This window comes from Lissotriton vulgaris, chromosome 7, assembly GCF_964263255.1.
Source record: "Lissotriton vulgaris chromosome 7, aLisVul1.2, whole genome shotgun sequence".
In the NCBI taxonomy this organism is placed as follows: domain Eukaryota; kingdom Metazoa; phylum Chordata; class Amphibia; order Caudata; family Salamandridae; genus Lissotriton; species Lissotriton vulgaris.
The window spans coordinates 1,759,546,179-1,759,569,340 of NC_141695.1; the positions used below are offsets into that span (position 1 = coordinate 1,759,546,179).

The following is a 23,162-nucleotide window of genomic DNA, read 5'->3' on the forward strand; positions in this document are numbered from 1 at the left end:
GCTAAGGTGCAGGTGCTCCCTACTTCCAACATGGCTGCCACAGGCCCTGCTACTGCGGAGTGGTCTTCTTAGTAGCACCCTAGTTGCCAGGAGCTGGCCGGAACCCTTAAACATTGTTGCAACACCAGCCTGCCTTGCCTGCCCATAGCTAGAGTAGGGAAGCTCCTGGAACCTTCCAGAATAGGGGAGGGGTCTGCTTTTGCCGCCTTAGAGTGTGGTCACCTGACCTGGGCATATATAAAGAAAGGAGGGAAACTTTTTAGTCAGTTGGGGCATCACTGACCTGGGGGAACCTACGCAGGAGACTTAGGAGGTAGGGCCTAGTCAGCAACCTATACCACTGGGGGTGACAGGGTTTAGGCGCTGCCCACCAAGCTGTGTGAGGAACACTGAACTTGCCCACTTATCTGGCCCGGCAGGAGGGGAACCCAGGGACCACCTGCAGTGACCTGCTGAGACTATCCTGTCATCAGTCGTCAACTCAAAACCCCCCCTCAAGAAACTGTCTACTAAGGTTGCAGGAACCAACAAGCCCAAGAAGAAACACCTGCGCTAATCAGGACTACTGGGGATCAACCAGGTACTGGGCTGTGCCATCTCTGCCCCCTCTGTCATCACCTGTGGCCCCCGCGCTGTCCTGCCTCATCTCATCTGTTAAAACTGCCTGGACGGCTAAACTACCTTCCCTGCCTACCCAGCGATCTCCTACTGTGCCCACTTGAGAAGCGCTGAGGTTCTGAAGACTATTGCTGCCCTGAAGCGCTATGCCCGCGAAGCGCTATTGTTGAGACTGCCACAAACGCTAACTCTGCCAAGCGCCATCCTGCCTGCCATCTGTGTGCCCAAAGGCGCAGCGATATCGACGTGCTACCGGGGAACTCACCGCCGCCGCCCGGGCCGACTGTGTGCCTTGGCTGCCCCTGCCGCAGCTCAGCCCCTTTAGCGGTGCCGGAGTCATCTTCATGGAGAGGGCCCCCGCCGCAGTGCTGAGGGCCGAAATCACCGCTGCAGCCCGGCCCGAGCGTGCGGAGTCCCCGCGGTGGCCTCTGAAGCCGTGGGAAGGCCGCCGCGGATTCCAGTCAGGCTGCACCAGGCCGCACTAGGCCCCGCCAGGCCCGAAGCCATCCGGCCTGCCTCACGTGACGGGGGCGTCGGAAGTGACTCCGCCCCCGCCGCGCTATGATTGGCCGCTGGCCCCGCTTCCCTGCAGGCCGCTCTGTCACAGGCGGCTGCTGGAGCGCCCTCGCTCCCCATTGGTCCCCGAGTGCTGCTAGGCCAAAGGAAGGCCCAGGACCGGGCTAGACACCGGCACGGGGGCTTGGAGCGAGGCTGGAGCCCCTGCCGACCTCCACTGGCCTAGAGAGAGGGCCCGAAACACCAGAGGGCTCTCTGGAAAGAGCGAGAGCCCCTCCCTTCCTGAATCACCGCCGCAAGGGGCCAAGGAGGCCCGAAGACTAAGGTAACCCCCTGGGAGGAGGTCGGAAGGCTGTAGAAGGCCCGAGTTCGCCCCTCCCCCTGGGCAGACTGTTGTTGGGCCCCGTTGGCCCTAATTAGCCTCAAGAGAGTCCTCTGAACTGGGCCAGGACAGCCATTAGGCCCCGTGACTAGTGCAGGGCCGAATAAACCCCTGCCTAGGGGTCTGTTACTGCTTTATACATGTTACCTAGACCTGTTTCAAGATAGTAGTGGCCCTTGAGACCTGGTTAATGAATGGTCCACTCTGCCAATGAACTGTCTCATTCTGGCCTACTGAAATGTTGGCTTTACGTAATGAAATGTTATTCCTCCTGCGTAAGGAGAGGTCGCCTGACCCTTGATGAAATGTTTTAGACTTCTGCCTAAGGCAGTGTTCCCTGAATGTCTTTAGTTACTCCCTGAAATGGTTATTGCTGAGTAATGAAACGTTTAGTTGCCTAATGAAATGGGGGATTGAAACATGTAGTATTGATGATTGAATTGCTCCATCCCCATGAAATGCTTTGATGAAATAGAGATACTGTGATTATTAATTACCCTGACTCTGCTCTAGATGAAAGCTATTTGATTTTTACTCAACCTCACTGGTATGGTGTCAGTCATTGTGTGCGTATCCTGGCTCAGTGGATGTGTGTGCTGTGTGGTCACTTTACACCTAAGCTATCGGGTGCCTACCTGCTCGTGCCAAGCTACCCCGCCGGGGAACTGGTGACCTCAGTTCCTATAGGCGGGATTCCTGCTAGTGCTCCAGGGCAGAATTTCTGCTAGTGCACTGGGGCTGGATTTCTGCTAGTGCACTAGGGCCGGATTTCTGCTAGTGCACTAGGGCGGGATTCCTGCTAGTGCTCTAGGGCGGGACTGCTACTGGTGCACTAGGGCGGGATTGCTGCAGGTGCTCTAGGGCAGGTTTGCTGCTGGTGCACAAGGGCGGGATTGTTGCTGGTGCACTAGGGTGGGATTGCTGCTGGTGCACTGGGGCGGGCTTGCTGCTGGTGCACTAGGGCGGGATTGCTGCTGTTGTACTAGGGTGGGATTACTGCTACTTATCTAGGGTGGGATTGCTGCTAGTGCTCTAGGGCTGGATTTCTGCTAGTGCACTAGGGCGTGATTACTGGTAGTTATCTAGTGTTGGGTTGCTGCAAGTTATCTAGGGTTGGATTGCTGCTAGTGCTCCATGGTGGGATTGCTATTAGTTCTCTAGTGTGGGATTGCTGCTAGTGCTCTAGGGCGGGATTTCTACTAGTGCACTAGGGTGGGATTTCTACTAGTGAACTAGGGCAGGATTGCTGCTAGTGCTCTAGGGCAGGATTCCTGCTATTGCTCTATGGTGGAATTGCTGCTAGTGCTCCAGGGTGGGATTCCTGCTAGTGCTCCATGGCAGGATTCCTACTAGTGCTCTAGGGCAGGATTGCTGCCAGTGCACTAGGGTGGTATTGCTGCTGGTGCACTAGGGCAGGATTGCTGCTAGTGCTCCAGGGCGGGATTGCTGCTAGTGTTCTAGGGTGAGATTGCTGCTGGTGCTCTACAGTGTGATTGCTGCTGGTGTAATAGGGTGGGGTTGCTGCTCGTGCACTAGGGCGGGATTGCTGCTGGTGCACTAGCACGGGATTGCTGCTGGTGCACTAGGGCGGGATTGCTGCTGGTGCACTATTGTGGGATTACTGCTAGTTATCTAGTGTGGGATTGCTGCTAGTGCTCCAGGGCGGGATTTCTGCTAGTGCACTAGGGCAGGATTGCTGCCAGTTATCTTGGGTTGGATTGCTGCTAGTTATCTAGGGTTGTATTGCTGCTAGTGCCCAAGGGTGGGATTGCTGCTAGTGCTGTAGGGTGGGATTGCTGCTAGTTTTCTAGGGTGGGATTGCTATTGGTTCTCTAGGGTGGTATTTATGCTAGTGCTCTAGGGCAGGATTACTGCTAGTGCACTAGGGCCGGATTTCTGCTAGTGCACTAGGGCGGGATTCATGCTGGTGCTCTAGGGCGGGACTGCTAATGGTGCACTAGGGCGGGATTGAGGCTGGTGCTCTAGGGCGGGATTGCTGCTGGTGCTCTAAGGCGGGATTGTTGCTGGTGCACTTGGGCAGGATTGCTGCTGGTTTAGTAGGGCGGGTTTGCTGCTGGTGCACTAGGGCGGGATTGTTGCTGGTGCACTAGGGTGGGATTGCTACTGGTGCACTATGCGGGATTGCTGCTGGTGCCCTAGGGCGGGATTGCTGCTGGTGCTCTAGGGCAGGATTGCTGCTGGTGCTCTAGAGCGGGATTGCTGCTGGTGCTCTAGAGTGGGATTTCTGCTAGTACACAAGGGTGGCACTAGGATGGGATTGCTGCTGGTGATGTAGGGTGGGATTGCTGCTGGTGCTGTAGGGTGGGATTGCTGCTGGTGCTGTAGGGTGGAACTGCTGCTGGTGCTGTAGGGTGGGATTGCTGCTGGTGCACAAGGGTGGCACTAGGGTGGGATTGCCCCTGGTTCTCTAGGGCAGGATTGCTGCTGGTGCTCTAGGGCGGGATTGCTGCTTGTGCTCCAGGGCGGGATTGCTGCTGGTGCTGTAGGGTGGAATTACTGCTGGTGCTGTAGGGTGAGATTGCTGCTGGTGCACAAGGGTGGCACTAGGGTGAGATTGCTGCTGGTGCTGTAGGTTGTGATTGCTGCTGTAGGGTGGGATTGCTGCTGTAGGGTGGGATTGCTGCTGTAGGGTGAGATTGCTGGTGCTGTAGCATGGGATTTCTGCTGTTGCACTAGGGCGGGATTGCTGCTGGTGCTCTAGGGCGGGATTGCTGCTGGTGCACTAGGGCAGGATTGCTGCTGGTGCATTAGGGCGGGATTGCTGCTGGTGCTCTGGAGTGGGATTGCTGCTAGTGCTCTAGGGCGGGATTGCTGCTGGTGCTCTAGGGAGTGATTGCTACTGGTGCTCTAGGACTGGATTGCTGCTGGTGCACTAGGGCGGGATTGCAGCTCGTGCTCTAGGATGGGATTGCTGCTAGTGCCCTAGGGCGGGATTGCTGCTGGTGCTCTAGGGCAGGATTGCTGCTGGTGCACTAGGGCAGTATTGCTGCTAGTGCACTAGGGCGGGATTCCTGCTAGTGCTCTAGGGTGGGATTGCTGCTAGTTCTCTAGTTTGAGATTGCTATTAGGTCTCTAGGGCGGGATTGCTGCTAGTGCACTAGGGCGAGATTGCTGCTGGTGCTCTAGGCCGGGACTTGCTGCTGGTGCTCTAGGGCAGATTGCTGGGATTGCTGCCAGCACACTGGGACCGGATTGCTGCTGTTGGCACGCTGGGGCTGCTGCTAGCACACAGGGGCTGCTGCTAGCACTCTGGGGCTGCTGCTTGCAAACTGAGGAGGCTGCAAGTATACTGAGGTTTGATTGCCAATGCACGGACCAGGTCATGGCTACACCAGTCCAGGCCTTAATCTAAGGCAGCAGTGTGCATCTACTTTGTTTTCTCTGCTACTGAAGGTTACTGCTAGGGTTCAGATGTTCACATTCTCTTTCTACCATTGAATGATTTTCTCCATTGGTTTCCAGCTGAACCCACAAATAATGCCGAGGCTGTGCCAGGTGCAGTTGAAGACCAGCTCATTACTGTGGCAAACTGCACCTCAGCCAATGGGAAGCCTCCTTCCGAGATCACGTGGCAATCAGTGATTCCTGGCAACATCAGCACCACGGTGACCAACAACACCGGCGGGACCCTCACTGTGAACAGCCAGTACAGCATCTTCCCAACAAGCGCAGCCAATGGGAAGACCGTTACCTGTGTCATCAGCTCCAGGACAGCCAAGGTTCCCCAAAGTATCCCGGTGGTACTGTCCATACAGTGTGAGTCCAGCAGCCCTCCCCTCACCCCCCTCTAAAGAGCCACTCTGTGGTACTGTCCACACATTGTGAGTGTAGAAGCCCTCCCCTCACCCCCCCCCTCAAGAGCCCCGCTGTGGTACTGTCCATACAGTGTGAGGCCAGCCACCCTCCCCTCACCCCCCTCTCAAGAGCCCCACTGTGGTACGGTCCATACAGTGTGAGTCCAGCAGCCTTCCCCTCACTCTCTTGAATGAGCTCCACTGTGGTACTATTCGTGCCTTTTGAGTGTGTAGAAGGTCACCTCCCCCTCTAAAGAGCCCAGATGTGGCACTGCTCATACAGTGGGTGTTGCAGCTCACCCTCCTCTAAAGACCCCAACTGTGGTACTGCCCATACAGTAGCAGTGTAGTATGTCACCCCAACCCCCTAAGAGTACTACTGTGGTACTGTCTACACAGGGTCAGTAGAGTGGGTCATCCCCCCTCCAAAGAGTCCCAGCTTTGGTACTGTCCATACAGTGTGTGTGTAGGAGCTCACTCCCCCTCCAATGAGCCAAGCTGGGGTCCTGTCAGTACGGTTCCGAGTATGTAGCAGCTAACCCCCACCCCTGCAAGACTTGAGCTGTGGAACTGTCCACACAGTGTCTGTGTGGGTGTTTGTAGTAGTAGTTTACACCCTCTAAAGAGTCCTGGCTTTGGTACTGTCCATACAGTGTGAGTCCAGCCACCCTCCCCTCACCCCCCTCTAAAGAGCCCCGCTGTAGTACTGTCCATACAGTGTGAGTCCAGCAACCCTCCCCTCACCCCCTCTAAAGAGCCTTGCTGTGGTACTGTCCATACAGTGTGAGTCCAGCCACCCACCCCTAACCCCCCCTCTAAAGAGCCCCACTGTGGTACTGTCCATACAGTGTGAGTCCAGCAGCCCTCCCCTCACTCCCTTGAATGAGCTCCACTGTGGTACTATTCATGCCTTTTGAGTGTGTAGAAGGTCACCCGCCATCTAAAGAGCCCAGATGTGGCACTGCTCATACAGTGGGTGTTGTAGCTCACCCTCCTCTAAAGACCCCAGCTGTGGTACTGTCCATACAGTGGCAGTGTAGTATGTCGCCCCAACCCCCTAAGAGTCCTACAGTGGTACTGTCTACACAGAGTGAGTATACTGGGTCATGCCCCCTCCAAAGAGTCCCAGCTTTGATACTGTCCCTACAGTGTGTGTGTAGCAGCTCACCCCCCTCCAATGAGCCAAGCTGGGGTCCTGTCAGTACGGTTACAAGTATGTAGCAGCTAACCCCCACCCCCTGCAAGACTTGAGCTGTGGTACTGTCCACACAGTGTGTGTGTGGGTGTTTGTAGTAGTAGTTTAACCCCCTCTAAGGAGCCCGGCTGCAGTACTGTCTGGACTGTGTGAGCATGTAGCATCCCCCGCCCCCAGAGCTCATCTTTGGTACTGTCCATACAGTGTAAGTGTGTAGTAGTAGCTTATGCCACCCCCCTCCAAAGAGCCCGGCTGTGGTACTGTCTAAGACCATACAGTGTTCACCCCATTGACGCCCTGAGCTGTGGTGCTCTCCGTTCAGTGCAGTGTGTGGGTGTGCGCAGTGGGTCTCCAGAGCACCAGTTTGAGTTTATAGCAACGACTGCCCCTCTAAGAGCTGTAGAGCACTGGGTGCTGTACAGACAATAGATGCATGGCTACAGCACCGCCCGCTCTTCCCATAGTATCCATCAGTCCTGCCCTTCATGGATTGTGTTCAGAAGAGAACTTGGGTGAAGTGGACCCCGCTCTCCCCACAGTGGGCCATTCTGCGAACCACTTTATACACCATTCGAATGCCTTTTGGGCGAGCAGTCCACAGAGGAGGTTATGTCATCCCTTCGCTTTGAAGGCTTCCAATGCTGTAGATTTGAAAGCCATGTTTCCTTGTTGGATGAGGGGTTGGCGTATGCCACCCTGTTTTGTTTTAGTTCCCAGAAGTCTCTGCCTTGCCCCCAGGCTCTTTCCAGTGGTGGCTCTGATCCCCCATCTAACTGATTGTCCTTCTTTTCCAGACCCCCCAGAGGTGAGCATAACTGGGTACGATGACAACTGGTACATCAACCGACAGCAGGTGGAGCTAAAATGCTCTGCCAGCGGCAACCCTCCTCCCACCAAATACGAATGGAAAACGTAAGTTTACTTGAACGTTGATTAAAGCACTTGGAGGGGCAGTGGGTTTTCTTGTGAGCACGTGTTTTGCACAAAGCCTTCCCTGATGTCCAATCAGTATTTCAGGGTATCCTCTGTCGAATCTGCGGGTATCTCAAATGTCGAATCTTCGGTGAGCATTGCAAAGGAATCCCATTCGGTTTTGTGGTAGATAGATTCTGTGCTTCGGTCTGCAGTGGGTACCATGTTTTCTTCACACTTGCCTTACAAACATTTCTTCTCTCACTCTTTACCCAACACCTTCCTTGACTCTTCCTTCCTCAATGCCTGCCCATCTTTGTGCCCTCTTTCATACCTTCTTTGTCTCTCAGTCCCTTGTCTTGTCCCCTTTATCTCCCAGTTTCCTACTCTGTCCTCTATCTCTGTGTCCTTATCTATGTTCTCTTTCTTTCTTAGTGCCCTCATCTATGTCCTCTTCATCTCTGTGCCCTTGTTTGGGTCCTCTTCGTCTCTGTGCCCTCGTCTGGGTCCTCTTCATCTCAGTACCCTCGTCTGTGTCCTCTTTGTCTCAGTGCCCTTGTCTGTGTCCTCTTCATCTGTGCCCTCGTCTGTGTCCTCTGTCTCTCAGTGCCCTTGTCTGTGTTCTCTTTGCCTCTTAGTGCCCTCGTCTCTGCCCTCTTTGTCTCTCAGTGCCCTTGTCTGTGTTCTCTTTGTCTCTATGCCCTCTTTGTCTCCCAGTGCTCTTGTCTGTGTCCTCTTTATCTTTCTGTGCCCTTTGTTTCGCAGTGCCCTCCCCTGTGTCCTTTGCCTCTCGGTGCCCTTGTCTGTGTCCTCTTGACTCTCACTGCCCTTGCCTGTGTCCTTTGTCTCTCAGTGCCCTTCTCTGTGTCGTCCTTGTCTCTCAGTGCCCTTGTCTGTGTCCTCTTCGTCTCTCTGTGCCCTTGTCAGTGTCCTCTTTGTCTCTCAGTGCCCTCGTCTGTGTACTCTTTGTCAACCAATGCCCTCGTTTGTGTCGTCTTCATCTCAGTGCGCTTGCCTGTGTCCTCTATCTCTCAATGCCCTTGTCTGTGTCATCTTCAACTCAGTGCCCTTGCCTGTGTCCTCGTTGTCTCTCAGTGCCCTTGTCTGTTTCCTCTGTCTCTCAGTGCCTTTGTCTGTGTCCTCTGTCTCTCAGTGCCCTTGTCTTTGTCCTCTGTCTCTCAGTGCCTTTGTCTGTTTCCTTTGTCTCTCACTGCCTTTGTCTGTGTCCTCTGTCTCTCTGTGCCCTTGTCTGTGTCCTCTGTCTCTCAGTGCCCTTGTCTGTCATTTGTCTGTGTTCTCCTTGTCTCTCAGTTCCTTTATCTGTGTCCTCTTTGTTTCTCAGTGCCCTTGTCTGTGTCCTCTTTGTCTCTCAGTGTCCTCGCTTGTGTCCTTTGTCTCTCAGTGTCCTCGCCTGAGTCCTCTGTCTCCTTTTGTGTCCTCTTGTCTGTGTCCTCTTTGTCTCTTAGTGCCCTCCCCTGTGTACTCTTTGTCTCTTACTGCCCTCGCTTCTGTCCTTTGTCTCTCAGTGTCATTGCTTGTGTCCTCTTTGTCTCTCAGTGCCCTCGCCTGTGTCCACTGTCTCTCAGTGCCCTTGTCTGTGTCCTCTGTATCTCTGTGCCCTTGTCTGTGTCCTTTGTCTCTCAGTGCCCTCATCTGTTTCCGCTTTGTCTCTCAGTGCCCTCATCTGTGTCCTCTTTGTCTCTCTGCGCCCTTGTCTGTGTCCTCTTTGTCTCTCTGTGACCTTGTCTGTGTCCACTTTGTCTCTCAGTGCCTTCGTCTGTGTACTCTTTGTTCTCAGTGCCCTTCTCTGCATTCTCTTTGTCTCTCAGTGCCCTCGTCTGTCCTCTTGTCTGTGTCCTCTTTGTCTCTCAATGCCCTAGTCTGTGTCGTCTTCGTCTCAGTGCCCTTGTCTATGTCCTCTGTTCTCAGTGCCATTGTCTGTTTTCTCTGTCTCTCATTGCCTTTGTCTGTGTCCTCTGTCTCTCAGTGCCCTTGTCTGTGTTCCCTGTCTCTCGGTGCCCTTGTCTGTCCTCTTGTCTGTGTCCTCTTTGTCTCTCAATGCCCTCGTCTGAGTCCTCTTTTGTTTCTCAATGCCCTTGTCTGTGTCCTCTTTGTCTCTCAGTGCCCTCATCTGTGTCCTCTTGTCTGTGTCCTCTGCACCTCTTAGTGCCCTCCCCTGTGTACTCTTTGTCTCTCAGTGCCCTCGCCTGTGTCCTTTGTCTCCCAGTGCCCTCGCCTGTGTCCTTTTTGTCTCTCAGTGCCCTTGTCTGTGTCCTCTTTGGCTCTCAGTGCCCTCTTCTGTGTCCTCTTTGTCTCTATGCCCTCTTTGTCTCCCAGTGCCCTTGTCAGTGTCCTCTTTGTCTCTCAGTGCCCTCGCCTGTGTCCTTTTTGTCTCTCAGTGCCCTTGTCTGTGTCCTCTTTGTCTCTATGCCCTCTTTGTCTCCCAGTGCCCTTGTCTGTGTCCTCTTTGTCTCTCTGTGCCCTTGTCTGTGTCCTTTGTCTCTCAGTGCCCTCGCCTGTGTCCTTTGTCTCTCAGTGCCCTTGTCTGGGTCCTCTTGACTGCCACTGCCCTTGACTGTGTCCTTTGTCTCTCAGTGCCCTTGTCTGGGTCCTCTTGACTGCCACTGCCCTTGACTGTGTCCTTTGTCTCTCAGTGCCCTTGTCTGTGTCGTCCTTGTCTCTCAGTGCCCTTGTCTGTGTCCTCTTTGTCTCTCTGTGCCCTTGTCAGTGTCCTCTTTATCTCTCAGTGCCCTCGTCTGTGTACTCTTTGTCTCACAATGCCCTCGTCTGTGTCGCCTTCGTCTCAGTGCCCTTGTCTGAGTCATCTGTCTCTCAGTATCCTCATCTGTGTCCAGAGTCTCTCAATGCCCTTGTCTGTGTTCTCTTTGTCTCTCAGTCCTCTTGTCTTTACTCTTGTCTGTGTCCTCTTTGTCTCTCAATGCCCTTGTCTGTGTCATCTTCATCTCATTGCCCTTGTCTGCTTCCTCTGTCTCTCAGTGCCTTTGTCTGTGTCCTCTGTCTCTCAATCCCCTTGTCTGTGTCCTCTGTCTCTCAGTGCCCTTGTCTGTAATTTCTCTGTGTCCTCTTTGTCTCTCAGTTCCCTCATCTGTGCCCTCTTTGTTTCTCAGTGCCCTCGCCTGTGTCCTCTTTGTCTCTCAGTGTCCTCGCCGGTGTCCTTTTTGCTTCTCTGTGCCCTCGTCTGTGTCCTCGTTGTCTCTCAATGCCCTCGTCTGAGTCCTCTATGTTTCTCAGTGCCCTCGTCTGTTTCCTCTTTGTCTCTCAGTGCCCTCGTCTGTGTCCTCTTATCTGTGTCCTCTGCACCTCCTAGTGCCCTCCCCTGTGTACTCTTTGTCTCTCAGTGCCCTCGCCTGTGTCCTTTGTCTCTCAGTGCCCTCGCCTGTCTCCTTTTTGTCTCTCAGTGCCCTCGTCTGTGGCCTCCTTGTCTCTCAGTGCCCTCTTCTGTGTCCTCTTTGTCTCTATGCCCTCTTTGTCTCCCAGTGCCCTTGTCAGTGTCGTCCTTGTCTCTCAGTGCCCTTGTCTGTGTCCTTTGTCTCTCAGTGCCCTCGCCTGTGTAATTTTTGTCTCTCAGTGCCCTCGTCTGTGCACTTTTTGTCACACAATGCACTCGTCTGTGTTGTCTTCATCTCAGTGCCCTTGTCTGTGTCCTCTGTCTCTCAGTGCCCTCGCTTGTGTCCTCTGTCTCTCAATGCCCTTGTCTGTGTCATCTTCAACTCAATGCCCTTGTCTGTGTTCTCTGTCTCTCAGTGCCTTTGTCTGTTTCCTTTGTCTCTCACTGCCTTTGTCTGTGTCCTCTGTCTCTCAGTGCCCTTGTCTGTGTCCTCTGTCTCTCAGTGCCGTTGTCTGTCATTTGTTTGTGTCCTCTTTGTCTCTCAGTTCCCTCATCTGTGTCCTCCTTGTTTCTCAGTGCCCTTGTCTGTGTCCTCTTTGTCTCTCAGTGTCCTCGCTTGTGTCCTTTGTCTCTCAGTGTCCTCACCTGTGTCCTCTGTCTCCTTGCGTGTCCTCTTGTCTGTGTCCTCTTTGTCTCTTAGTGCCCTCCCCTGTGTACTCTTTGTCTCTCACTGCCCTCGCTTGTGTCCTGTGTCTCTCAGTGTCCTTGCTTGTGTCCTCTTTGTCTCTCAGTGCCCTTGTCTGTGTCCTCTTTGTCTCTCAGCGCCCTCGTCTGTGTCCTCTTTGTTTCTCAGTGCCCTTGTCTGTGTCCTATTTGTCTCTCAGTGCCCTCATCTGTGTCCTCTGTCTCTCTGTGCCCTTGTGTGTCCTCTTGTCTGTGTCCTCTTCACCTCTCAGTCCCCTCCCCTGTGTACTCTTTGTCTCTCACTGCCCTCGTGTGTGTCCTTTGTCTCTCAGTGTCCTTGTGGAGTTCTGGACTTTTCGGTACTGTCCAGAGGTGTCAGGGACAACACCCGAAGACCCCTGAGTTCTACCTGTCTCGGTGCACAAATAAACAGAAACACGGGTTTCTTGATGGTGGCGTCAAAGACCAAAGGTTTATTACTGCAGGGACACAGAAGTCACAGAAACTACACACGGCAGATTCTAGGAGCCTGTTCGAATTGCATTAAGTGGTTGCTCCTTAAATACAGAATATTTAGCTGGGGGCAACATTCTCCACATACTAGTGTGTTTCTCAAACTTTATGTCCTAAACAATAAATATTTGGCGTTACACAGGAATCGTCAACAATATCTGATGTCAAAACATTTACAAACGAGAGGTTCCCACTGTTCCATCATAATCCCATGTCATCTTTACATTCAAGAGCCGGACCGCCTCATCGTAAATTTCGTTACCTCCCCCTAATAAAGGCCCAGAAGGAAAGGAGCAGAGCCAGGTGCAGAAGATAGAAAAACAGGATAAGAGATGTTTGTGGGTCGTAAATGGGCAAGGCTACCAGCTTCGGCCGCCTAATCATGATCAGGCCAGCGGACACGAGAACCAGTATTGCAGGACTGGCCTCGGGCAGAGGAGGCAGCTTCTGCCGAGTCATGCGGCCACAGCGTTTCTGTCCTAAGGTGCACGTGTCACTAGAGAGGTGAATCGCCGGCTAAAGCCCACGTGTCCTTAATTGAAATGAAGTGATCAGAGGTCACTGCGTGTCCATTGACTATGCGAGGGCAAGAAAACAAGATGGATGCCATGATCTAAAATGGATGCCATCGATGTATCAGAAATGTGGTTATAACAGGAGTGCTCTTGCTCGTAGCATAGCGAAAACACCAGGATATACTAAATGGATCATTTGCGGTTCATCGGTACCAAAATTATGAGTTTACGACAATGTTGAAAACACGGGTTCAAATCGTCACGGAACCTCACTTGCCTGTGTCCTCTTTGTCTCTCAGTGCCCTCGCCTGTGTCCTTTGTCTCTCAGTGCCCTCGCCTGTGTCCTCTTTGTCTCTCATTGCCCTTGCCTGTGTCCTCTTTGTCTGTCAGTGCCCTTGTCTGTGTCCTCTTTGTCTCTCAGTTCCCTCGCCTGTGTCCTTTGTCTCTCAGTGCCCTTGTCTGCGTCCTCTGTCCCTCAGTGCCCTTTTCTGTGTCCTCATTGTCTCTCAGTGCCCTTGTCTGTGTCGTTTTTGTCTCTCAGTGCCATCGTTTGTGTCCTCTTTGTCTCTCGGTGCCCTTGTATGCGTCCTCTGCCCCTCAGTGCGCTTGTCTGTGTCCTCTTTGTCTCTCATTGCCCTTGTCTGTGTCCTCTTTGTCTCTCAATGCCCTGGTCTGTGTCATCTTCATCTCAGTGCCCTTGTCTGTGTCCTCTGTCTCTCAGTGCCCTTGTCTGTGTCCTCTTTGTCTCTCAGTGCCCTCGTCTGTCCTCTTGACTGTGTCCTCTTTTTCTATCAATGCCCTCGTCTATGTTGTATTCGTCTCAGTGCCCTTGTCTATATCCTTTGTCTCTCAGTGCCCTTATCTGTGTCCTCTTTGTCTCGCAGTCCCTCATCTGTGTCTTTTTTGTTTCTCTGTGCCCTCGTCTGTGTCCTCTTTGTCTCTCAGTGACCTCGCCTGTGTCCTTTGTCTCTCAGTGCCCTCGTTTGTATCCTCTTTGTCTCTCAGTGCCCTCATCTTTATACTCTTTGTCTCTCAGTGCCCTTGCCTGTGTCCTCTGTCTCTCAGGGCCCATGTGTGTCCCTGTGTCTGTGTCCTCTTTGCCTCTCAGTGCCCTCGTCTGAGTCCTCTTTGTCTCTCAGTGCCCTCGCCTGTATACTCTTTGTCTCTCAGTGCCCTCACCTGTGTGCTTTGTCTCTCAGTGACCTTCTCTGTGTCCTCTGTCTCTTAGTGCCCCTCTCTGTGTCCTCTTTGTCTCTCAGTGCCCTCGTCTGTGTCATCTTCGTCTCAGTGCCCTTGGCTGTGTCCTATGTCTCTCAGTGCCCTCGTCTGTGTCCTCTTTGTCTCTCGGTGCCCTAGTCTGTCCTCTTGACTGTGTCCTCTTTGTCTCTCAATACCCTAGTCTGTATCGTCTTCGTCTCAGTGCCCTTTTCTATATACTCTTTCTCTCAGTGGCCTTTTCTGTTTCCTGGGTCTCTCAGTGCCTATGTCTGTGTCCTCTGTCTCTCAGTGCCCTCGTCTGCCCTCTTGTCTGTGTCCTCTTTGTCTCTCAGTGTCCTCTTTGTTTCTCAGCGCCCTCGTCTGTGTCCTCTTTGTCTCTCAGTTACCTCGTCTGTGTCCTATGTCTCTCAGTGCCCTTGTGTGTCCTCTAGTCTGTGTCCTCTGTGTCTCTCAGTGCCCTCGCCTGTGTCTTTTGTCTCTCAGTGCCCTCGCCTATGTCCACTTTGTCTCTCAGTGCCCTTGTCTGTGTCCTCTTTGTCTCTCAGTGCCCTCGTCTTTGTACTCTTTGTCTCTATGTCCTCTTTGTCTCCCAGTGCCCTTGTCTGTGTCCTCTTTGTCTCTCTGTGCCCTTGTCTGTGCCCATTTTGTCTCTCAGTGCCCTCGCCTGTGTCCTTTGTCTCTCAGTGCCCTTGTCTGTGTCCTCTTTGTCTCTCAGTGCCCTCGCCTGTGTCCTTTGTCTCTCAGTGCCCTTGTCTGTGTCCTCCTTGTCTCTCAGTGCCCTTCTCTGTGCCCTTGTCTGTGTCCTCTTTGACTCTCTGTGCCCTTGTCAGTGTCCTCTTTGTCTCACACTTCCCTTGTCTGTGTCGTCTACGTCTCAGTGCCCTTGTCTGTGTCCTCTGTCTCTCAGTGCACTCGTCTGTGTCCTCTGTCTCTCAATGCCCTTGTCTGTGTCGTCTTCATCTCAGTGACCTTGTCTGTCCTCTTGTCTGTGTCCTCCTTGTCTCTCAATACCCTTGTCTGTGTCGTCTTCATCTCAGTGCCCTTGTCTGTTTTCTCTGTCTCTCAGTGCCTTTGTCTGTGTGCTCTGTCTCTCAGTGCCCTTGTCTGTGTCCTCTGTTTCTCAGTGCCCTTGTCTGTCATTTGTCTGTGTCCTCCTCGTTTCTCAGTGCCCTCATCTGTGTCCTTTTTGTTTCTCAGTACCCTCATCTGTGTCCTCTTTGTCTCTCAGTGCCCTCGCCTGTGTTCTCTGTCTCTCAGTGCCCTTGTGTGTCCTCTTGTCGGTGTCCTCATTGTCTCTCAGTGCCCTCACCTGTGTATTCTTTGTCTCTCAGTGCCCTTGTCTGTGTCCTCTGTCTCTCAGTGCCCTTGTCTGTGTCCTTTTTGTCTCTCTGTGCCCTTCTCTGTGTCCTCTTGGTCTCCCAGTGCCCTCGTATGGGTCCTCTTTGTCTCTCAGTGCCCTTGTCTGTTTCCTGTCTCTCAGTGCCTTTGTCTGTGTGCTCTGTCTCTCAGTGCCCTTGTCTGTGTCCTCTGTCTCTCAGTGCCTGTGTGTGTCCTCTTGTCGGTGTCCTCATTGTCTCTTAGTGCCCTCACCTGTGTATTCTTTGTCTCTTAGTGACCTCACCTGTGTCCTTTGTCTCTCAGTGCCCTTGTCTGTGTCCTTTTTGTCTCTCTGTGCCCTTCTCTGTGTCCACTTGGTCTCCCAGTGCCCTTGTATGTGTCCTCTTTGTCTTTCTGTGCCCACGCATGGGTCCTCTTTGTCTCTCAATGCCCTCGTCTGTGTCATTTTCGTCTCAGTGCATATGTCTGTGTCCTCTGTCTCTCAGTGCCCTCATCTGTGTCCTCTGTCTTTCAGTGCACTGGTCTGTGTCATCTTTGTCTCAGTGCCCTTGTCTGTGTCCTCTGTCTTACAGTGTACTTTTCTGTGTCCTCTGTCTCTCAGTGCCCTCGTCATTGTCCTCTTTGTCTCTCGGTGCGCTCGTCTGTGTCCTTTTTGTCTCTCAGTGCCCTTGTCTGTGTCCTCTGTCTCTCAGTGCCCTTGCCTGTGTCCTCGTTGTCTCTCAGTGCCCTCGTCTATGTCGTCTTTGTCTCAGTGCCCTTGTCTGTGTCCCCTGTCTTCTAGTGCCCTTGTCTGTGTCCTCTGTCTCTCAGTGCCCTCGTCTATGTCCTCTTTGTCACTCAGTGTCCTCATCTGTGTCCTCTTTGTCTTCCAGTGCCCCTGTCTTTGTCCTCTGTCTGGCAGTGCCCTCATCTGTGTCCTCTTTGTCTCTCAGTGCACTTGTCTGTCCTCTTGACTGTGTCCTCTTTGTTTTTCAAATCCCTAGTCTGTGTCGTCTTCGTCCCAATGCCCTTGTCTGTGTCCTTTGTCTCCCAGTGCCCTTGTCTGTGTCCTCTGTCTCTCAGTGCCCTTGTCTGTCCTTTTGTCTGTGTCCTCTTTGTCTCCCAGTGCCCTTATCTGGGTCCTCTTTGTCTCTCTGTGCCCTCGTCTATGTCCTCTTTGTCTCTCAGTGTCCTCGTCTGTGTCCTCTTTGTCTTCCAGTGCCCTTGTGTGTGTCCTCTGTCTCTCTGTGCCCTCGTCTGTGTCCTTTGTCTCTCAGTGCCCTTGTTGTGTGTCCTCTTTGACTCTCTGTGCCTTTGTCTGTGTCCTCTTTGTCTCTCGTTACCCTCGTCTGTGTCCTCTTTTTCTCTCAGTGCTCTCGTCTGTGTCATCTCCATCTCAGTGCCTATATCTTTTTCCTCTGTCTCTAAGTGCCCTTGTCTGTGTCCTCTGTCTCTCATTCCCCTGTCTGTCTCCTCATTGTCTCTCAGTGCCCTCTCTTGACTGTGTCCCCTTTGTCTCTCAATGCCCTTGTCTGTGTCCTCTTTGTCTCTGTGTCCTCTTTGTCTCTCAGTGCCCTCGTCTGTGTTCTGTTTGTCACCCACTGCCCTCGTCTGTGTCCTCTTTGTCTCTCAGTACCCTCGTCTGTGTCCTCTTTGTCTCTATGTCCTCTTTGTCTCTCAGTGCCCTTGTGTGTGTCCTCTTTGTCTCTCAGTGCCCTTGTCTGTGTCCTCTTTGTCTCTCTATGCCCTCGTTTATGTCCTCTTTGTCTATTAGTTCCCTCGTCTGTGTCCTCTTTGTCTCTGTGTACTCTTTGTCTCTCAGTCCCCTAGATATTAGTCCCACAGGGCCCATGTCCACTATCTCTTCATCCTTCAGTGAGCTGTCCCTCATTGCCTTTGCCTATGCTCCCTTTATCCTTCATTGTTCTTGCCTGAACGTCCTGCCCTCAGTGCTGTTACCTGTTTGTCCCTGGGAGAGATCGACTGTGCACCCTACATTCCACACTGCCCTCATTCATGCTCTCCATCTCTCAATCTTATTAGCCATGATCGCTCATCCCTCAGTGCCCTTACTGATGCTATTTTCATCACTCATTACCTTTTTCTATCCTCTTTTTCCCTCCTTGTCTTCCTTCATGGTTTTTCGTTGTTCAGTCCCATTGCTCGTGCTCTCTTTTTCTTGCCGGGCCGAAGATATCTCACACCCTGGGATGCATGGGCTAAAGAGATATCACACCCTAGGATGCATGGACTGAAGGCATCTTACACCCTAGGATAAAGCGATATCACACCCTAGGATGCATGGGCTGAAGGTATCTTACACCCTAGGATGCATGGGCTAAAGAGATCTCACACCCTAGGATGGAGGGGCTGAAGGTATCTTACACCCTAGGATGAATGGGCTAAAGAGATCTCAGACCCTAGGATGCATGGGCTTAAGAGATAACACACCAGAGGATGCATGGGCTGAAGGTATCTTACATACTGGGATGCATGGGCTAAAGAGATCTCACACCCTAGGATGCATGGGCTAAAGAGATCTCATACCCTCGGATGCATGGGCTTAAGAGATCTCACACCAGAGTATGCATGGACTGAAGGTATTTTACAGCCTAGGATGCATGGGCTGAAGGTATCTTATACCCTAGGATGCATGTGCAGAAGGTATCGTACACCCTAGGTCGCATGGGCTGAAGGTATCTTACACCCTAGGATGCATGGGCTGAAGGTATCTTACAACCTGAGATGGATGTATGACGTTACAATGCATACTTTTACAACGCACACCTTTACAACGCATTTTTTACAACGCAACATCCATTACAATGCATTCCATTACAACGCATGCCATTACAACAAATGTTTAAAAACTACCTTTACAACGCATTCCATTACATCACATACTACCTTTACAACACATACCATTACAACGCATAACATTACCTTGCATGTAAGGTAAGTATTGGATAGTGTAGGGGTAAAAATTACTATTCTAACTCCAGGGGGGTGCAACAGTAGAGTAAGTGTTGGATAGTGTAGGAGTAAAAATTACTATTCTAACTCCAGGGGGTGCAACAGTAGGGTAAGTGTTGGATAGTGTAAGGGTACTATATGTTGTAATGTTATGCATTGTAATGGTATGAATTGTAGTGTCTGCGTTGTAATAACATGCGTTGTAGTGGTATGCGTTGTAGTGTCATGCGTTGTAATGGTTGCGTTGTAAATGCATGCGTTGTAATGGATGTTGCGTTGTAAAAGTTTCGTTGTAATGGTAGTGCGTTGTAAAAGTTGCATTGTAAAGGTTGTTTCCCCCTGAGATGCATGGGCTGAAGGCATCTTACACCGTAGGTAGGATGCAAGGGATGAAGTTATCTTACACCTTAGGATGCATGGGCTGAAGATATCTTGCACCGCGGACGCATAGGCTGAAGGTATCTTACACCGTGAGATGCATGGGCTGAAGGTATCTTAATTTATTGTATTGTAATTGCATTTATATAGCGCTTACTATCCCTGACGAGGCGTCAAAGCGCTTTTTTGGCGAGTAGCACGCTACTCCGGGACCCATAGAGGTTTTAGTGTTGAATTAGTAGAGTGAAAAACATGCAAGTACATTTTAAGTGGTGGATAGGTTAGTCAGTTATTTGGATTTTGAATGATAGCAGAAGGATATAGGAGGACAAAGGTTTGTATTTATATAGCGCTTGTTGACGCACGCTATTCAGGAAGCCTACAAAGGATTAGTGGTGAATTAATGTGATGAATTAATCTGATGAAATATGAAGTAATTTCAGTGCTGGATATTAGTCAGTTACTTGGAGTGAGAAGGATAGCGGAGGGATAAAAGGGGAAGAAATATTTGCATTCATATAGCACTTGTTACCCCTGATGGGTGTTGAATCGCTTTTCTGGCGAGTAGCACGCCACTCTGGAAAAAAATAACGAGAACCTACTTTACCTGTGACTTGAATTTCCTCCCATAGGATAACATTGCTTGATTTTAACTGAAAAGTGTCTAAGTGTCAACTTTGAAAATACATTTATATTCTTCAAAAATCACAACTGTAACCAAAACGCTTTTACTTAACTGTTTACAGCTTATGTCCCGGGTAGAAAACCCCATTGAGCTCAATGTTAATTTGTGTTTGAAATTTTGTTGCCTATTGCACTTACATAGTCTATTGCCTTTTTGTGAAGTAATTACCTAAAGTTACTCATATTGAGAAAAGTATATTTTGATACCTGTTGGTTCTAAAATAAAACAACTAAATTTTTTGATATAACAACAATTGGCCTAGAGTTCAGTTCTTGAGTGTGTGAGACCATTTGCTGACAGAGTGTGCTCAACAAATGCTATACACTATCCTCCGACACCGCCCACTGCTCGACCAAGCCCCCACTTTAGAGAGTAAGGTTATATCTAACTGTAACCTCTGCCATACCTCTGGAAATGAAATAAAATGAAATGAAAAATTGCACTTATATAGCGCGTAACTACCCAGAGGCCTCGCAGCGCTTCTGGAGACTGGGGACTCTATACACACACTTTACTTTACTTTGGTCCAGTATATATAAAGCCACTTTCTTACACCTGGGTCATAGTAATACCAGTTATTTACCATTTGTAGAAGTGTCATGTGCATGGTAGGAAGTGTAATCCAAAATAAAAAGCTATTATTATTACCCTAATGGTCACGAAAGCTAACATATAGAAAATGTACAACTGGTGCTCCTCCTTTGAGTGGGCATAACTGCAGAGAACGTGGCACACAGGTGAGCCATTATGGGGGTACAGATAGGGTCAATAGTTAGGGCTAAAGATGACACAGGCCTTTTTATAAACAGTGTCAGGGGTCTTTTTGAATGTGAAGTACGTTGGTCAACCAAAGAGTACTAAGCGGAAAACAGAAAAAGTTCTAAAATAAATGACGAAAGTGAGACATACTTACTTTGTTTCAAATTTCAGCAATGCTCCCAGTCATCAATGACATCCACTCATCGGAGATGGTCACTAGGTAATGAACAACTGAAAACCTCAATTTTGCTCACAATCTACTCCTCTTGAAACAGGGTAAACTTGAACAAAAATGAGGACAGGCACACAGAGAAAAGCAGCAATGGCGATGTAAAGCCACAGTCCATGTGCATTATTCTTCAACAGTCTTAATATCATTTGGCTATTAATTTAGAACAAATTCAAGAGTGTTATTTACTATGTACGGCCCTCTCTCAACTGCATTTTATCAACACGAGAAAACCTGTTGATGGTAGCTTGGTTGAATTAAGATTGAGAAATAAGGCAACAGACTTATGCGCAGGAAACACATTGCCGCAAAAAAATAGGTTTAATAGGCGGAAAAAGGTAAACTCTCATTGAGCTAGCCAAAGATTATGAATATATGATTCAAACCAAGAGCAAGTCTCAAGTCTAAACAACAGGGGCCTCATTTATGAAAAGTGACGCATCGCTGCGTGAAAACAGCGATGCGTCACTTTTCAGTGCGCACTCCTTGCGACACCAATGATGCGTCATATTTAATATATGATGCATCATGTCGCAAGGACTTACAGATACGTCAGTATTTCTGACGCATCTGTAAGCGCAAAAGTGACGCATTGCTGGAGTGTGTCACAAAAGTGACGCATCTCCAGCAATGCGTCCTTTCACATGGGGAGAGCCCCATGTGAAAGGGCTTGCGTCAGTCTTACGCCTGCTGTGAGGCAGGCGCAAGATTTTGACGCAACCGCATCCTAAAAGTGACGCAGTGAAATCTCATAGATTTCACTGCGTCACTATTACGAGGCTTTTTGCGGGGGAACGCCCCCTCTGCATACATGATACCTGACGCAGGTATAATGTGGCGCAGGGGTTTAAAAAGTGACGCATCTACCTAGATGCATCACTTTTTAAATATGGCGCAACAAGGCGCATGTTTTACGCAGCAGATGCGTCACAAAATGATGGCTTCACTGAAACTAAGGATGTTTGGTATCAAACATCTCATATGAATAAACTCACGCTGATTCTACTTATGGATTTATTAATACATGCACCAAGATGGCCCCTGAAAACCTACTGACTACTAGTGCTCTGGCTGACTGGTGTAGACCAGTCTGCCACCACAGACAGGTTTCTGATCCAGTGCAAGTAAGGGAAGAAACAATGCCTGGTCTGTCACCTTCCCGAAGCAGGATGAATAAGTGATCAGCATATCAAGGCAGGAGGCTTCAAAGACCTCTGCTACCTCTGATATGCAACCCAAGGCTTCCCAAGACAGGGGGAATGCCACCTCCCTGTCCTGAGCCCGTTTGGTGCCAGGACAGGCGGAAACATTAGCTAGTCAGGAGTTGTGTTCCCCTCTCAAGCTAGTTCCACCCCTAAGGTGGGCTACTGGAAGTGGACACTACTTTAAGAATTGCACCATTAAGCTTTGGCAGAATAAGACTCTCTGGGTCACGGTTATGCTAACTTCCCACATATTTGCTTAAATTGAATGGTGACAAAACCAAGATTCTGATCGTGGGTTGAAACGCTCAATCGTGGGGCCCGGAGTCCTGGTCTGCGCCTTTGGGAATTGTTCGTACCCCTTCTACCAAAGTGAAAAGCCTGGCCTTTTGGTTAGCTGATGCTCTTTCTACGCGCCCTCAAGCAGCTACAGTTGCAGCCATCTGCTTTGCAGTCATGAAATGGGTGGGAAATATTATCTGGATCATCCCTCACTCTGCACTGAGAATGCTAATTCAGACGCTTATCCTTTCAAGACTGGATTATGGGAATGATCTGTAACCGGACGCTGACAAGGCGGCTACCAGTCGTCTTCAGGTTGCATGATGATGATGTTTTACACCCTAGGATACCTAGGTTGACGCGCGCGCCTGCCTTGAGGGCGATGCACTGCATAGGGCACTCCCGATGATGGGTTCTCCCCTGCTCTCTTACAGCATCAATGGAAAGCCTCTGCCCAAGACGGTTGATGTGATTGGGAACCTGTTGGTGGTGAGGACGGTGGACTATCTGGTGAACACAACCTTTTTCTGCGAGGCCTCCAACGCCCGCGGCACTCGCTCTGCGCAGCTTGGAGTCTTCGTCAGAGGTGAGGCGTTTCATTTGTTGGCTTTAGGGATCTGATATGAGGACGGAATACAGTCATTCTAGTCCTACGTCTAGTGGTCAAGGTTGGCCTGAATCCAGTCCGGGCTTGAGTTATCTGCTCTTTGGTATATCTGGACTAGATCTAGGGTAATCATGGATGATCTTGCTTCACTGCAGGGGTCCTGCATGTCCAAGCTGATGCAGAGTCGTACACCAGGCTTCTAGGAGCTAGTAAATGGTAGTGCTGAGGGAGGGTCTGAGATGGCATTTGGCATATTCTGTTGTCCCAGCTCCAGCTGGAGTGCCTTCCATGATGGGTTCATCGAGGCACGAGCTGGTGGGTGCCCTCCAGTGTGGTCTTGGGCCGAAGACGTTGATGCTCCTCGTCTCTGAGGAGAACAGTGAAATCTTCAATAAACTTGATAATTCCATCACAAACGTGACTTATATCCTGTCCACCAAATTACAATTCTATTATATCCTAAGGAACTTATAATAAAGCGGTCAGGGTATCCATCCCGTTTGAGACAGAGTATCCCAGCCTCCAAGATCGTAATCGGGCCCTAAGTCCCTACTCTTCGAGGGTTAAGTCCAAAGAATTGCTCTACAGAGCGGTGAGGGCGTATGGTATTTTTCTGCCTTGCTGGGGATGGGTGAGAGTGCACGCGACAAATAAAGGGATTTCTTAGCATTCATCCTCAATGGCTGCTTTGAACCCGTGGTTGACACCCCCGCTTTGAACCCTTGAGCTACCGTTGCACTGTTAAGGTGGGAGCTTTAAGCAGCAGTCACAGATGGGATGAGGGCTTTAAACAGCAATAACGTGCTTCCAAATTACATTGGTTGCATCCCCTTGGGCACTCTTTTGGGTTCCTATGGACAAGGACTCCACGAAGTCTTGTGATTTTTAAATCCATATGTTTACTTTTTAATTGTTCATCATTTTCTTAACAATCAAATGCCTTTTCAGAAATTTGCGTTATTTCTTTTAGCATCTAGCCCAACAGTCGGTCAGTTTACACATGAACTCAGATA

The 23,162-nt window shown here is 50.6% G+C and overlaps 1 protein-coding gene across 4 annotated transcripts in view; it reads left to right on the forward strand.

Moving 5' to 3' along the window:
• Positions 1–23,162, forward strand: part of LOC147706602 (poliovirus receptor-like) — a 785,245-nt gene that overhangs the window by 626,906 nt on the left and 135,177 nt on the right. For all 4 annotated transcript variants that reach the window (XM_086933091.1, XM_086933089.1, XM_086933090.1 and 1 more), the window contains exons 5-7: positions 5,000–5,293; positions 7,321–7,438; positions 21,977–22,128. In XM_086933091.1, the coding sequence (XP_086789217.1) occupies positions 5,000–5,293; positions 7,321–7,438; positions 21,977–22,128 (564 nt within the window). The remainder of the gene's footprint in view (positions 1–4,999; positions 5,294–7,320; positions 7,439–21,976; positions 22,129–23,162) is intronic.